The sequence below is a fragment of the Capricornis sumatraensis genome, chromosome 21 (assembly GCF_032405125.1).
Source record: "Capricornis sumatraensis isolate serow.1 chromosome 21, serow.2, whole genome shotgun sequence".
NCBI classification, from domain to species: domain Eukaryota; kingdom Metazoa; phylum Chordata; class Mammalia; order Artiodactyla; family Bovidae; genus Capricornis; species Capricornis sumatraensis.
In genome coordinates, this window is record NC_091089.1 from 25,947,636 (window position 1) to 25,964,916 (window position 17,281).

The 17,281-nt window shown below is 37.2% G+C and overlaps 1 protein-coding gene across 7 annotated transcripts in view; it reads left to right on the plus strand.

Moving 5' to 3' along the window:
- The window catches only part of NOL4 (nucleolar protein 4), a 470,394-nt gene that overhangs the window by 345,430 nt on the left and 107,683 nt on the right, over nucleotides 1-17,281 (plus strand). For all 7 annotated transcript variants that reach the window (XM_068993684.1, XM_068993682.1, XM_068993685.1 and 4 more), the window contains one exon: nucleotides 9,598-9,711. In XM_068993684.1, the coding sequence (XP_068849785.1) occupies nucleotides 9,598-9,711 (114 nt within the window). The remainder of the gene's footprint in view (nucleotides 1-9,597; nucleotides 9,712-17,281) is intronic.

Genomic DNA, 17,281 nt, shown 5'->3' on the forward strand with positions numbered 1-17,281 from the left:
GAAAACTCTCAGCCAGAGTTGTAAGCCCTTAATTTGATAGGGTAAAAGACTAGGGAGATAGAAAAAGTGACTTTAAGCCCAGACAGATTAGGGCTGGGGTTTGAATGCCAACTCAAGTTCAGGAGATGTGGAGTTTGGTTTGTTACTAGGCAGGAACATGAACTGAAAACTGCATATAAAGCTGGGACCCTTGCCTGCCCTCTCATTAAGGGAGAATTACAAATGTCAGATAGCTTCAAAAACTGAAAAGAAAGTGAAGTCACTCAGTTGTGTCTGACTCTTTGCAACCCCATGGACTGTAGCCCACCAGGCTCCTCCATCCATGAAATTTTCCAGGCAAGAGATCAAACCTGGGTCTCCCACATTGTGGGCAGACGCTTTACCATCAAGGCCACAAGGGAATCCCATTTCAAAAACTGAAATGATGGGCATTGTAAATATTGAAATTAGAGCCTTATTATATGGGTTAAACAGCAGATAAGATGATTTAGCCAAAGAAAAAATCAATAAGCTGGAACACAGAACTGTGGAGATTTCTCACAGAAAGGAAAAAAGAGAGGGAAAATTTAAAAAAGAAGTTTACTTGGGGACTAGAATGATATAGATCTAGTAGACATTCCAAAGGAGAAATTAGAATGAGTACAACATTAAAACAAATAGGGAGGAAGCATTTTTCAAAATTTACTAGGCCATGAATACTAAGAAGAGAGAAACAGACCAGTTCTGGGCAGCACAAATAAAAACGAAGTCACACCTATGTGCATCAAGGCAAAACTGCAGGAGACCCAAGACATTCTTAAATGTCACCAGCAAGAAACAAGAAACTATCTAAAACAGTATAACACACTGAACATAATACTTGTCCTCAAAATAGATGTCAGATGATAATCTTCAAAATACTAAGAAAAAAAAAAATCTTAAATTTTTTAGAGAGCTACGTTTAATCTACAAATCAACGCCCAACTAAACTCTACTTCCAAAATGAAGAAGAAAGACACTTCAGACAACTATTGAAATTGCAATACCACTCACAAGCTGTCTCTGGATGACCTAAAATGTACTCTAAGGAAAAGGAGACGACCCAGAATGAGACATTGGAAAATTAGCAGTAAGCAAATCTGAAGAAAAGCTCCTGATTTTAGTCACTGGATCTTGGTTCTTAGCTGTGTTTTATCAGCTGTTACTTGTGGACTTTGTATCTCTTCTGCGTCAGAAACAAATAGCACTTGTACCTGAAAACCAACAACATCTGAAATAACACAAGTGAACACTCCTGCACAGTTTGTTACCTGCTCTCTGAGGAACATGATAAATGCCGTCTAATCTGAAATTGCATTTCACTGCTCCCTTTTCTAGGAAACCCTTGCTGTCTCAATCTGTGAACTCCCAAGGGAACTAAATCCAGTGTTTTTATCTATGGCATCCTCACTTTTGGCTAAGAGCAGCTTTAAATCTCTCTTTCTTTCATGTGCAAATTGTACTTTGTGGTACTTTTGTAGTTTTATTTTATCCTGTCTCATATTACTGTTATTTATATATGGGCCTTAGCTCCCTAATAAGAAGTTGCATTCCTTGACTACTCTGCTTCTTAACTTGTTCATCTCTGTATCATCCACTGTGTCTTCTATAGTATAATAAGTTGCTTGTGAAAGCTGCTCAGTCTGTTGAATTCAGTTGAGTTAAAATTGTTGAATGAAGGATGCGTGGATGAATGGACATTCACAATGTGCTACTTTGTGGTAGAAATCAGTTGGGAGATAAGCTAATGTTTATTGTATACTCTGCCTTTCACAGGATTCTGCAACTGGCATTTCAGTTTTAAAAACTACTGATAACTGATAACAAAATATTTAGCAGGATTAGTTTCCTAAAGAAGGCAGTCATATAACATTTGATTTTAACTCTCTTTTTAGCTCTTGAAACACTATTTAAAAAATATTTTTATCTATTTGGCAATGAGTGTGAATAGGTAGTGATATTAATTGTATGAATAGAATTTGTATATAGTTTTAGGTTTCACAAATTAGAAAAGATGTCAGGATCCACAGTAACTATAAGTACATATAATCACTTATCTTCAAGATTAAAAGATATTTCCTAGTGGAAATTTTAATAAATAGTTAGAAATGAAAAGGTAAGATAAGGTGAAGTCACTCAGTCGTGTCCGACTCTTTGCAACCCCACGGACTGTAGCCTACTAAGCTCTTCCATCCATGGGATTTTCCAGGCAAGAGTACTGGAGTGGGTTGCCATTTCCTTCTCCAGAGGATCTTCGTGACCCAGGGATCGAACCCAGGTCTCCCGCATTGTAGGCAGATGCTTTACCATCTGAGCCACCAGGGAAGTCTTAGAAATGAAAACATGTCATTTTAGTTGAAAGTTTAGTTTATCTCATCTTGATCAGTTGTGTTATCAGATGACATTTAGCTAAATGGGCTTTAGTTTCAACTATAAAACTTAACAATTCCCCAGGTATTTTTGAAATATCATTGTTAAAGGCCAATAGTGTTCTAAAATTAAGGCCAAAGCAAAGGCTATCAATTCATAATCAAATACTCATAATGAAATCAAAGCCTAGATGAAGGTTAAAGAGCATTTTTGTTTAAAATACATTTTAAAACTCATTTTAAACTGGTCAAGAGATTTTTCCCAAACTGGGAAGTCCAAGGATTCTCACATAGCTGGATCCATGGGCTCAAACGTCAGGGATCTGCTACTCTCCTAATACTTTACCTCTCAGAGTCTTGCTACCTGTTGGAAAATGTTGCCATCAGCAGCTCTAAGCTTCTTAAAACTCCCAATCCAGGAGCAGTCTTCCATCTTTCAGCTTCAGGTACACATTTCCATGAAAGGACTTGGATTAGCCGTATTTGGATCACATGTCCATTTCTTGGAACAGTCACTGGGAACAAAGGCATGGTCTCCCATGATTGTCCAGGACTAAGTCATGTGGCCAGAGTCAGGTCAGTAAGGGACTTTGCTTATCACGTCCACTGAAACCCTACAGCGTGAGTATCAAGGCAGTGTACCTGCTGCTTTAGTCCACAGGCACCATCCTTATCTAAAAGCTTGGATCATCAGTGGTCCAGAATTCAGAACTTTCTTGATTTGGGAAACATGATAAAGTGTATCTTCTATTTATTGCTTAACACTCACATTGAGATCTTGAGAAACATCCCATATACAAATATATCAGTCTTTCTGCTGCAAAACTTAGAAATATTCATAGAAATAAGAAAAAAGAAACATTGTAAATATCCTTATAATCAGTTTCTTCTGCCAGCTGAGTTTGCCCTGAGTTTATGAAATATTTCAGCTTATACAACTTTAGGATTTTAGAATTGTTCATAAAAGATTGTGAGTCTGTAACGAACATACTTTATTGCATGTATGTTATACCCTATATGCTAAGCATTGTACTAATTTAAGTGAACTCCGTGATAATAGAGATAGTATTGATTTTGTTTATCTCCATATAGTTGGACTTGGCACAGTACCTGAAATATAGAAAGTGCTCATGAAGTATATTTGTTCAATAAGCTAGTAAAGATATCAGTGGCTTTATGTGCCTTACTTCATGGAATTCTAACTGCCTCTCCCTGACACAGAGATTATTTCTCCTATTCATAGCTCACTGACTGAACCTCAACTTTGCCATTCATAAAGACAAAAATAAAATAATGATACTTGGCAGAATGAATGAGGCTCATAGAGATGAAATAGCAAAAGTGATCAGGCATATTGCAAGAGGGTGATGACATAGTAATAATCCAGGACTGTCTGACATAGTTGCTAAACTTTACTTTAGTTTACTGATGTCCATAGGTGAAGCTACCTGTTCAGAAGGGATACCTTGGGAGCTGCAACTTTTTACACTGTACCAGTTATGTGTTGAGGCATGAGTATACCATTTTGGGATGATAGGATATGCATGTCATTCAAGCTGCAGAATTGTCAAATTATGTGTTTTATAAAGTAACAAGATTGGGAGATATCATCTTAATTTAGGATGTAACCTACCTACACTCTGACTACTGAATCACTTGCTTTAATTATTTTGAAAAACTCATTCACTTAAAATCTCGGGTGGATGTCACAGTTGCTCAGTCTGGCTTGTCTAATACTTGATTAAGCTCTATTTAACACTGGAATGGAGAGCATTGCCACAGTCTCCCATGAACATAAGCTTACATTCTTGATTTCTTTTTATTTTTTTATAACTTCAAAAAAAAAAAATCCTACCACATCCTAAGGGTACAGCAGAAGTTCAGAGAATTCTAACATTGTTTCAGTTTTTAGACCAAAAAATGGTGTGGTAGGTTTTACATGCATAAATGAGGAAAGACACACTTACTTTGTGCTAACAGCAATCACATCTTAAGTCCCCAATTAAAATGTGACTTTTTAAACTCCAAAAGCCCCACATGACTGTTTAGCCATCTGTTTAATGAAACAGCCACTACGGATTTGGGCACAAATAATTATTACAGTAAAGAGAGTGCTGAGGATAGATCAAGTCATCCCAGTTGAGCGTGACAGTTAATTATGAAGAGATAATTAGTGCGGGCTAGTTAGGATCATCTCATATCCAGGAAAGAAATAGACAACAAATCTCAATCTCGGTATAGATCATACAGAGTGTATGATTATACACATTCTTGAATCATTTTTAACTTTTATAAGATATACACCAAATAGTAGATTTACTGAGCTATATTCAATCACAAGGAGAAGTATTATTTTCCATAAATTATCTACTGATAATATCTATTCTTTGCATTTGATTTTTTGTTGAAATATTATTATTTCAAGTTATTACAATGGAAGTTTGTGCATCTTACTGGTGTTAGAAGGAATCTTCTGTATTTATCCCTGGTGGAACCCATGACTACAGCCCTTAATGTACTGCCAGGAAAACACTGAAGAGATGATTTTAGAATAAGCTCTCTGCAATTAAATGTAGCAAAGGAAAGGAGAGTTCCCATGAAGATGGTTCTAAGAACTCATACTAAACAATAGTTTCAAATTTCTCTCTTAACACTGCTTTTATAAGGAACACAATTGATTAATTTCTTTCTTACTCTCTTGGTCTAAGTACTTTTGAATTGTGAAATAGATATTAACTACATTATGGAGGAAAAATCAGCAAAATTCTTTCATATTTAGTAAAGTATAGCTGGGTACAGCATAACTGAACTCTGTGTGTATTGATCAGCATCAGCATTCACTCCTGGCTCATCAGTATTAGAACCAAGGGGAAGTTTACCAGGATTGCCTTACAGGAAAAAAAGAACAAAAAAGAACTTCTCTGCCTGGCTCTTCATTCTCATTTTGAGCATGAAACTAAGCTTTATTATGTTTCATGTATTACAGTAATTTCTTGGAACTTCTGTTTGCTCCAAAATGAAAATCTTGTGAATTTAGATGGCTTCAATTTACAATATGTGACTGAATTAAGTTCCATTTTATCATGTTATTAATGAAGAAGGGTTTTAAAAAATTAATAGGAAAACGTTTTATGAGGATTTTGACCTCTCAAAGAGAAAGACTTTAAGAAGGTCCTAATATATTCTTTGTTTCAGTACAAAATTGAATTAGCTGTACATGGATTCCTCTATAAGAATGTGTAGTATTTCAGAGCTCTAGTTTTCTTTAAACTCATTGAGGCCTTAGTTTTACAATGAGAATAAGCTTTACTAGGGAATATTATTCCAAACATATCATCAGAATTACATATTAGTGTTTCCACATCACAGCTGTGTGACCTTGGGAAAATTATATAGGGATTTAATTTGGTTTTCTTTAAAAGAGTGATATAAATAGTATATTTTTTTCTCAAGTGTTGTTTGGAAGAAATCAGATAATGAACCTAAGATTCTTGTGTTAATGCCTCCACACCTAACACTCAATATAAGTTACGTATTATTAATATTTATCTTAAAAGTAATGAGAATTAACTGGATTGGTGTTCTCCTTGGAGACACATATTTTGTCTTCAGTTCAGTTCAGTCGCGCAGTTGTGTCCGACTCTTTGCGACCCCATGAAGCACAGCATGCCAGGGCTCCCTGTCCCTCACCAACTCCCGGAGTTCACTCAAACCCATGTCCATCGAGTCGGTGATGCCATCCAGCCATCTCATCCTCTGTCATCCCCTTCTCCTCCCTCCTTCAATCTTTCCCAGCATCAAAGTCTTTTCCAATGAGTCAATTCTTCGCATGAGGTGGCCAAAGTACTGGAGTTTCAGCTTTAGCATCATTCCTTCCAAAGAAGACCCAGGACTGGTCTCCTTTAGAATGGACTGGTTGGATCTCCTTGCAGTCCAAGGGACTCTCAAGGGTCTTCTCCAACACTGCAGTTCAAAAGCATCAATTCTAAACTCCTTGAAAAACACATATATATCTCTTAAACTGTAATAGAGATTTTATTCATTCATTCTGCCCTTCTCCCATGAGCTTATCAGTTATAATTGTAAACAGTTGTCTAAATAACTATCTTTGGTATGCTTATTTTTAGTTGAGCCAAGAGTTTATGTGTAAATATTTCTCCTAAAATATTTTTATTAATAATGAATTATATATAAGTACTAAGTATACAACAGAATTTGGCAGAGTGGAAGAGATGAGAATTGCAGAACATGAAACCTGGCTTCTATTTCTAGTTCAGAATTAGGCAGAAAAGTTTCTTCAAACTTTAAAAAAGCTTGCGGTGAATGATCGCTATGGCCATTTACAGTTATCAGATTATGATTCTACAATAAACTCAGAACAACTCTAATTTCAAAATTATATTGTTTAACCTCTGGCCACATCTTATCACATATCTTTGCTTCTACCCATTGCTTCCTCTTAATAGGAAAGAGTACATGATTGCTTTATCTTGCAGTTAACTTTTTCCCCAAAATCTTGAAATGAATAGGTTACTCAGTGACCTTAAAAAGTATCTTGTCCTACTCAGCCAGGACATTATTCTAATTTCTGAGAAAACCAAATAAATATATCTTGGAAAAAGCCAACTCTATCATTTTCTCCAATAAGGAAACTATATAAGTTATTATATATAATAACATATACTCTTCTAGTAAAAGTCATTTACCATTTTAAATATTTTTAAAAAAATAGAATTTGAGAGGAAATTCTACCAACTAATTTTATTTCGTAAGATGTTTTACCTTGTGTTCTCTCTTTTCTACAGACTTTTATTTATTTAAGGGATGTATGTATTTATTACTACAATTTAATCTGCTTGAAGAAGCTTCATAGTATTATATGGGCTTCCCTGGTGGCTCAGACAGTAAAGAATCCGCGTCCAATGTGGGAGACCTGGGTTTGATCCCTGGGTTGGGAAGATCCCCTGATCCCCTGGAGGAAGTCATGGCAACCCACTCCAGTATTCTTGCTTAGAGAATCTCCATGGACGAGGAGCATGGCAGGCTATAGTCCATGGAGTCGCAAAGAGTCAGACACGACTGAGCAACTAAGCATAGCACGTAGTGTTATACATTCCTAATTTTGAATAGAAATACCAGGTTAAAAGAATAAATGAAATGGATGAAGAACTTTCATAGAGACTGCTGATACTGTGCTTTGCTTTTGTTAATTCAGTGTCTAGAACCAAATGAAGTGTCGAAAGATGTAGTTTATAAAGGTATGCACTTTCACTTCTAGTATTTGAATTATGCTAGCTACAGTCAAATAAATGATTTTTTTTAAATAAGGGAATGTTCTTATTCCCATTTTTCCTATGACCCCTTTGCCTCAAAACATAATTCAGTTGTATATCAACTGAATCAGTTCAGTTGTATATCAGGACAACACTGAATATCCAATTTCCATGAAGTTTAGAGTATAATTTTGAGCCATGCTAGGGCCATCTTTTAATGAAACACTGATTTTTGTAGCTGAATATATTTTCAGTTCTGAGCTAGACTGTCTTATCAATATTTAGCGAGGTGCAGAATGAAATGAAACAATATTCATTTCGAAATCACATATATATCCTTCATGGAAGTTTAAAAATTTTAAATGTTTACCACACTTGACTCTCTCTAGTCCCAATACAGAGTTCTGGCTTTATAATTTCCTTGTCAAAATATTTTTGCTGCTTTCTTCCTGCTACCTGTGGGGCCTCTTTCTTTTCTTTCTGTTGGAAAAATCACATCCCGAGGATCCTAATGCTTTACTATCAAAGTTGTCCAGCCAGTGTTTCTAACATCTTACAGTGTTAGCAAGTGGAGACTGTACCCCATACCTTTCCTACCTTTTGCCTGCAGAGGCCACTTTGAAGTTGGAAACCTGGGGGAGTTGGCTGAGGTAGCAGCAGAAATTTCTTCCTAGTTCAAGCAAGGTCAAAGCCTGATCTCTTTCTGCACTGAACAAATGCTGCTGAGAAGTATCCATTAAACCACTGTGGGTCTGTATTTAGCTGTTGTAGAATATTGTTTGAGATAGAAGTGCTACGGTTCAGTTTGCTAAAGCACATGAGACATGCCAGAGTTAGCAAAATGAATCAAGTCCAATATAGGCAAGCTCATGTTCATTTACAAAAATACTTAAAAGATCATTATGAGTTTGGTGGCTTCTAGTAAATATGTATGATAGCCACATGTAATTTGGATGGAGGCTCTGAAAACCTGAGATAGCATGCCATTACAATATGCTAGTTTCCTAAAAGACTCTTTTTTTGTAATTTCATATTTTGCTGTCTCACCTGATTTAATTTTTATGCATTAATATCTTCTTATCTACCATTTGCTTGTCTTACTTTTTAAAAAATGCTTAGTGTCTTTAAGTACTTCATCTTTCAGTTAGATAATTTTGCATGTAATTATGGGGAAAATGGAAAACTTTTCAGATTATCATGAATGATATGGAAAATCACATACAGTTTGTACCTAATTAGGAACTTAGTCAGGGGTTTAATGAATTTCTATGTGAGCTACATAGGAGATAGATTTCCAATATGTATCCATTACATTATTGATATTAACACATATTTTGTAAATAAAACATGTAGGTACATACTCATCTCACTTCTAGAACACTGAATTTTTGTAATAGAAAAATTGTTGTAGGCCTGAATTTTCATTTTGTTTTTAAGCTAAAGTAAGTTTTTTAAAAAGGATTTTATTTGTATCAATTGTGTCACAACTTAGCCTGTAAATAGGCGTAATATTTCATGTTAAGATGTTTTGACATGGTCAGAATGTCTGTCAGTTTTTCCAACTATTTCAGCCCTGTTACTTGTTTTGTTTTGTTGTGCATTGTCATAAGTTATAAGAGAAATAAAGGACTTGTTTTCCTTACAAAACCCAGTCAGGAATTTTGCCACTGCCTGTTCAAACTTAATGGCCCAGATTAAACACTGGTGACAAAGGAGCTATGGGAATGAATGATGGATCTGTAGTATCTCTAACGTTAACCTCTAACTAGCTCTCATTATTCATCTTTGAAATTTCCATTTCCTTTTTCTATCAAAATCAGTTCAGTTGGAATCAAATGATACTCTTGCACATCCTATGATATCTTCTGAGTGTCATGTTGGTCTCTTAATGATACTGTTAATAATTTTCTCATGTCTTTTTCTCTCTTTTCTTTTAGTCTCGACCTATTCCTTCCCACCTTACTTCAGCAGTTGCTGAGAGTATCTTGGCCTCAGCCTGTGAGAGTGAGAGTAGAAATGCTGCCAAGAGGATGCGCCTGGATAGACAACAGGTACTGAGGAGCCTTGCGGTCTGGCGACTATCCGCTGTTGCAAATATGGTTAAGTTAATCTGATTTATGAGGAAGAGCAAAATCTCTGGAATGGACTTGAAGTCCACAGAGAGATTGTTTTTCTGTCTGTGTGATGTGAGTTGAAACTTGAAAATACATGTCCGTGAGACCAGTGGAGATGCAATGCCAAAATTTTTCTCTGATGAAAAACAGACAGTTGTAAAATTAACGAGCCAGAATTCTTTTTAGTACCCAATTTGAAGTCTAGAGACTTATTTAAATAAGAGGCTCTAACTGATCACTTACAATAATTTCATTGATTTACCTGATCTTTTATGATAGTGACCTGATTGTGCTCTTTTTGTATGGAAGTGAGCATCTCTTTAATTTCCTCTGGTCCACTGCCAAATTTCAATAGGTTATGCTGGGAATGTAGAAAACACAAAATAATCTTGAAGACTAGAAAGTCATAAAATGGGGTATGAAATGTAGACAACCTGCATCCTGTGCTTACATTCTCATTAACAAGTCATTTACTGTATAACCATTAAGTACCATCTATCTATATCTTTTTTCTAAGGCCGTATATTCATGTAGGATAGATGTGTATTTTTTGTGCATTGTTCATTGATGTTTTGCTCAGTTTTTCCCTTGGTTTATCTACATCTGTCTGTCTCCCCTTCTCATGTCTGGAATGTCTTTCTTTCTCTGTTTCCTTTTTCTCCCTAGCCCTCTTTCTTAATCATCAATAATTAAAAACTAAATTATAATAGATAATTTTAAGTGTTATGTATATAGCATTCTATATTCCAACTTCTAATTATTTTTACAACACATGATCTGGGAGCTTCATATTTCTCAAAAATGAGTGAGAAATTTGTTTTGCCTGTGAGCCAATGAGTTTCAAAGAAAATAGAGAAAAAAAACATTTTTCCATTCCCAACTTAATATTTTAAAATGTTTTAGAATGATATTATTTAATTGTATGTGTTTATTCTTAATATGGCTTGTACCAGTACTTATAAGCAATGCAAAAGATGAAGGCTTTAGTTAAATTTAAAATGGGGTATTAGCCTCATATGATAAAATATATGTATAAATGCTGATTTGAAATTTACTATTCATTCTTTGCCAAACACATTTATTCACATATACATGTCCTCAGTAGAGATTTTGTCATGATTATATCTCTAAAATTTATCTTGCTTAAAATAAATTGCAGCCCAATATACAATATCCAGTTTAGCATAGTGATTAAGATTGTAGTGTAGAGTTAAATACAACTGATTTTGACTCTCAACTGTACCCTTATTCACTGAATGACCTTCATCAAATTATTACCATTTTCTGGGTTTCCATTTGCTCATACGTAAAATAATAGTAAAGTACTATTCTTAATAGGGGTGTGTGAGAACCCTAAATGTTAGATTTATGTTAGGTACTTAGCAATTTGCCTGGCACATGGTAACCATCAAAAATCTCAGCCTAGGAAAGGTTATTTTAATTGATGTCCTAGCTTTTCTGTCATTGTATCGGTATCAGTAAAATTTTAAAGAAGCATTAATAGTACTATCTCAGAATAGGAGTTTTTTGAAGTCAGACTAAGTCCATTTGAGTAAAGATTATTCTAGAAGTCAGAGTGGCAGCATGTTGGGATGCTGAGAGAGGAAAGCACTCTCCTTGTTGTCAGTTTGCACATGCCTCACCCAGTCTGCACTCTATAGACTCTGCCTGAAAGACGTGTGTGCACACACGTGTTCCATCATGTCTGACTCTTCCTGACCTCATGGATAGTCTCCTATGCCCATGAACTCTTCCCAGGCAGAATACTGGAATGGGTTTCCTCCTCCAGGGGACCGTCCTGATCCAGGGATGGAGACTATGTTTCTTGTGTCTCTTACGTTGGCAGGCAGACTCTTTACCACTGTGTCACCTGGGAAGCCCTCCCTGAATCCCATATATGGAGTATCAATCATATATGCAGTCATTATAAAAATTAGATGACTGATTCACATTATATACTGCCTATGATCTCCAAACAAAGATCATGGCATCTGGTCCCATCACTTCATGGGAAACAGTGGAAACAGTGGCTGACTTTATTTTTCTGGGCTCCAAAATCACTGCAGATGGTGATTGCAGTCATGAAATTAAAAGACGCTTACTCCTTGGAAGGAAAGTTATGACCAACATAGACAGCATATTCAAAAGCAGAGACATTACTTTGCCAACAAAGGTCCATCTAGTCAAGGCTATGATTTTTCCAGTGGTCATGTATGGATGTGAGAGTTGGACTGTGAAGAAAGTTGAGCACCAAAGAATTGATGCTTTTGAACTATGGTGTTGGAGAAGACTCTTGAGAGTCCCTTGGACTGCAAGGAGATCCAACCAATCTATCCTAAAGGAGATCAGTCCTGGGTGTTCATTGGAAGGACTGATGCTGAGGCTTTAACTCCAATACTTTGGCCACCTGATGTGAAGAGTTGACTCATTGGAAAGACCCTGATGCTGGGAGAGATTGACAGCAGGAGAAGGGGACGACAGAGGATGAGATGGCTGGATGGCATCACTGACTCAAGGCATATGAGTCTGAGTGAACTCCGCAAGAGGCCTGGTGTGCTGCAATTCATGGGATTGCAAAGAGTCAGACACGACTGAGCGACTGAACTGAAGTGAACTGATGATCTTCTTTTATAATATCCCAAAAGCCTGATCATCCACCAATATTTGGCCAAATCACTTAACCCCTATTGGTCTAATCTGTAAAATAAAGGGTACACATATAATACTATTTCTCCTTACTATGAATTCTGTAGATTTCACTTAGCATGCAGCACTAAAGCTTCAACAAAATGGATTCTGTACTTTTATCAAAGCATGGAGATGTGGGGGCTCTCCTAATTGGATCTAAGCACTCTTTGCCTAAGTAGAGACAACCAGAGTTCTTTTGGGTGTTGGCAATGACATCATACTTTTTTAGGCATGTTCTTAACCCAACTCACAATTCTTAGAATTTGCCAGTGACTCAGAACTTCTTCATTGTGCCCCTGGCTTTCTGTAGGTGCTTGAAAGTTCAAACATGAGACAATTAAAATCTAAATCCTGTTCATCCACACATATGACCACTTATTGCCTCTGGTCAGCCATACATAGAGCTGTAATTATATGTGTCCTTCAGAGTTTATGAAACTTGATAAATTAATTGGCCTTTATAAAGCTCTTTGAGCTATGAACATGAAAGGTACTATGGATGTGTGAAATACCTTATTTCATATGTCCACCTTGCCCCAGGATCCAGTGTGTGTGTGCAGGGGGAGCCTCAAGCCTGAAGCAAGCCAGTGGCAAGGGCAGGAGCCTTCTGCCTTGTCAGCAGTCAGATAGCACAGGGCTAAGGTCAGTCCCCAGTGTATTACAGAATATGGTCAGCATTTATTTTCTTTTAACATGAAAATCTGGAATTTCTATGTTACCTAGGAAATCCTTCCTCACCTTGGCAATTCAAAAAGATGGGCAGAGTCAGACTTCACCTGTCTAATTCTATGCCATAGCTCAAATTAAAAGATTGTCTCTTTTCTGTGTTATTTATGTATTATTTGACTGTGTATATGTGCTAAGTCACTTCTGTCATGTCTGACTCATTGCAACCCTATGGACCATGGCCCACCAGGCTCCTCTGTCCAGGCAATAACACTGGAGTGGGTTACCATGCCCTCCTCCAGGGGATCTTCCTGACCCAGGGATCAAACCTGCATTTTTTACATCTCCTGCTTTGGCAGGTGGGTTCTTTACCATTAGCGCCACCTGGGAAGCCCATTATTTCACTACCATTTCCTTAAAAACAAATCCATCTCAATATTTTCGGTTACACTTCATCTCACCAGAGAGACAGAGGCATAAAGTAAGAGAGATTAGAACCAGCCACTTGTTGGTCATTTATCTCCTGTCTGTGTGTATTTTACTCTTTTTGAAGGATGCTGCTGCTGCTAAGTCGCTTCAGTCGTGTCCAACTCTGTGCAACCCCATAGACGGCAGCCCACCAGGCTCCCCCATCCCTGGGATTCTCCGGGCAAGAACACTGGAGTGGGTTGCCATTTCCTTCTCCAATGCATGAAAATGAAAAGTGAAAGTGAAGTCTCTCAGTTGTGTCCGACTCTTAGCGACCCCATGGACTGTAGCCCACCAGGCTCCTCCATCCATGGGATTTTCCAGGCAAGAGTACTGGAGTGGGGTGCCATTGCCTTCTCCATTTGAAGGATGACATATATGTTATTTGTAGGCTTATTGAAATCTCAGGTTACTGTGTGAGGGTCCCCTTGTTTCTTCTCCCAATTTATTCTTTCAGTTAAACTGGAGTTTTATAGAAAGAATACAGGAAACCAATGGTCCAGGGCCTCCTTGGAAGATCCAGCCTCATGAAGGGCAATGCAGCATGAGTATTGGGTGACAGTTTTTGCGGTGACTGGGACAGATAAGAAATCAATGGTAGACTGTGGGGTGACACCTTTGACTCTGTTGGAAAGAACACTCTAGGGAAAAAGGGAAAATGACATGTTAGCTGCTGGTGACATAAAAGGTGAGAGAGCAGGGGAAAAAAACACTGAAAACTGATGTATTTCTGAGTCAGGTATTACAAAAAAGAAAGTCCTTGTTAGTAAGCCAGCAGGAAACCATTGGCCGAAGACCTAAAAATATTTAGTAAGCCTGTAGCTCCTGCTGCTCTGTTCTCTGTAGTGCTGGTGAATGTGGCTTGCACATCTTCATGCTTTTTCCTTTGTTAGGGTACCAATGAGTGGGCATGTTATTAAAAGAAATGTAGGTAATTGTAGCCCTCAAGGTAAAAGATTCAGCCACATAGGCATGGGGGCAATGTTTCAGTTTGCTGTGAATGTATTTGGGGAATATCTGAAACAACAGATTCAAGACAGTTTCTGAGACAGGCAGGTCTCCTTCATATTTCCTTCTGCATGTCCTTTTGATAACATTTACAAAATTCCACAAATGCATAATTGAAAGTCATATTGTTCAATAGACTTTTCTGCTTAAATGTAAGCATTGTGATAGTAGCTAAGATAGAGCTCGAAACCTGTTTCTGTGGTTTCAAGCTTCCAGCCCACATTCTCCTACTCCTACTCTGTCATCCTCAGCTTTTAGTCAACTTCTAGCATTTATCTTGATTACATACAGCATTTTGGAGAAAGAAAACTGTATCTTTGAGTGTTCCAACATGTTTCAGCATGGCCCTTTCATCCAAAGGAGAATATATACTATGTAAGACAAAGAACCACCTACAGTATAATAGTTACTTGAATATATTTCCTCTGTAACACAATGGGATTTTAAATAACAGATAAAATATACTTCCTAAGACATCTAACTGTAGTAGGTCTTATTTTCCTCTTTAGTAATAATATTAAGAACAACAGAAATAGCAGAAACATATATGGGTGCAGCACTGTGCAAGGAGAGTTGTAAGCCTATTTTATGTAACTGTCATGACTTGTCATGAAGGGGAGACACTGGGGCTTAGTATTCTTAGGTCAGAGCTGCTCAGGATAGATCCCCACTTGAATCCAATCTTTGTGCTTTCTAAAATTACGCTAAAGGACTTCCCTTGAGGTCCAGTGGTTAAGACTTCACCTTCCAATCAAGGGATGTGGGTTTGATCCCTGGTCAGTGAGCTAAGATCCCACATCCCTGGAGACCAAAAAAAAAAAAAAAAAACAAACAAACAAAACATAAAACAAGCAGTTTTGTAACAGATTCAAGAAAGACTTTAAAAATGGTCCATATCCAAAAACCTTTTAAAAAATCATGTGTATAGTAGGAACATTAAAAAAAAAAAACTTTTCAGACCTGCAGGCTTATTTTTTGATGATTTAGGTAATAGAGAAGTGTGTAGAGAAAAAATACAATTTACTAGCAGTTCCACTCTTCAGTTTTAGAGTATGATTCTTTCTACTACTCTTTTTATGCAAAGCTCCCTGCTTTAAAAAGCAAAGTAGTATCACACTGTATCCTTCCACTTAGCTTAATGTTATGAATATTTACTGTATCGCTATGACTGCAACCATGAAATGAAAAGATGCTTGCTCCTCGAAAGAAAAGCTTTGACAAACCTAGACAGCATATTAAAAAGCAGAGACGTTACTTTGCCAACAGAGGTCCACCTAGTCAAACTTATGGTTTTTCCGGTAATCATGTATGGATGTGAGAGTTGGACCATAAAGAAGGCTGAGCGCCAAAGAAAGAGTTGATGCTCTTGAACTGTGGTGTTGAAGAAGACTCTTGAGAGTCCCTTGGATGGCAAGGAGATCAAACCAATCAATCCTAAAGGAAATCAGTCCTGAATATTCATTGGAATTACTGATGCTGAAGCTGAAGCTACAATACTTTGCCCATCTGATGTGAAGAGCTGACTCGTTAAAAAAGACCCTGATGCTCGGGAAGTTTTAAGGCAGGAGAAGGGGATAACAGAGTACAAGATGGCTAGATGGCATCACTGACTCAATGGACGTGAGTTTGAGCAAGTTCTGGGAGATGGTGAAGGACAGGGAAGCCTGGTATGCTGCAGTCCATGGGGTCACAAAGAGTCAGACATGCCTGAGCACTTGAACAACAAATGTAAATTTATGGATTATTTTTAAAAGCCACTTAATACTCCATCACTTAGTGTTTCCTGAATTATTAAGTATTGAGTTTATTATTTCTACCATAATTTTCCTGTGAAAAGGATGTCTTGCCAATTATTTCTTCAGGATAAATTATGAGAATTGGATTAAAAACTAGCAAGGTTTTTTAAAACTCTTCATAAACATATGGTCCATGCCCTTAATTTCCACCTTATTCTTATAAAAATAAACATTTTTGCTTGTTTTATAAACATATACCCATTAAAAGCTTGTTTTAACTTCTAACAATCTAGGAATCTTTGATTCTTTTTTAACTTCCTTGGCTGTGCCAGGTCTTAGCTGTGGCATGAGGGACCTTTGATCTTCATTGCTACATGTAGGATCTTTAGTTGTGGCATGTGGAATCTAGTTTGCTGATCAGGGATTGAACCCAGGCCCCCTGCATTGAGAGCATGAGGTCTTATCCACTGGATCCCCAGGAAAGTCCCTGGGAATCTTTGATTCTTAATCAATGATTCCTAAACCTTTCAAACATAGCGTGTCATTTTTACAATTAATGCCTTGACATGCCCCACTTTTCGATCCTGAAACATAATTTATAGTTAAGATAAACTACCTGATGTGAAGAACTGACTCATTTGGAAAAACCCTGATGCTGGGAAAGATTGAGGGCAGGAGGAGAAGGGGACAAAAGAGGATGAGATGGTTGGATGGCATTACCGACTCAATGGACATGAATTTGGGTAAAGTCTAGGAGTTGGTGATGGACAGGAAGGCCAAGTGTGCTGCAGTCCATGGGGTCACAAAGAGTCAGACACGACTGAGCGACTGAACTGAACTGAAACTATCTATGCTCACAATATGTGTATAACATCTTGATCTTAGTGTGTAAATGCGTTATTTATTTAACTAGTAATACATAATCTAACAGGCTTCAAGGT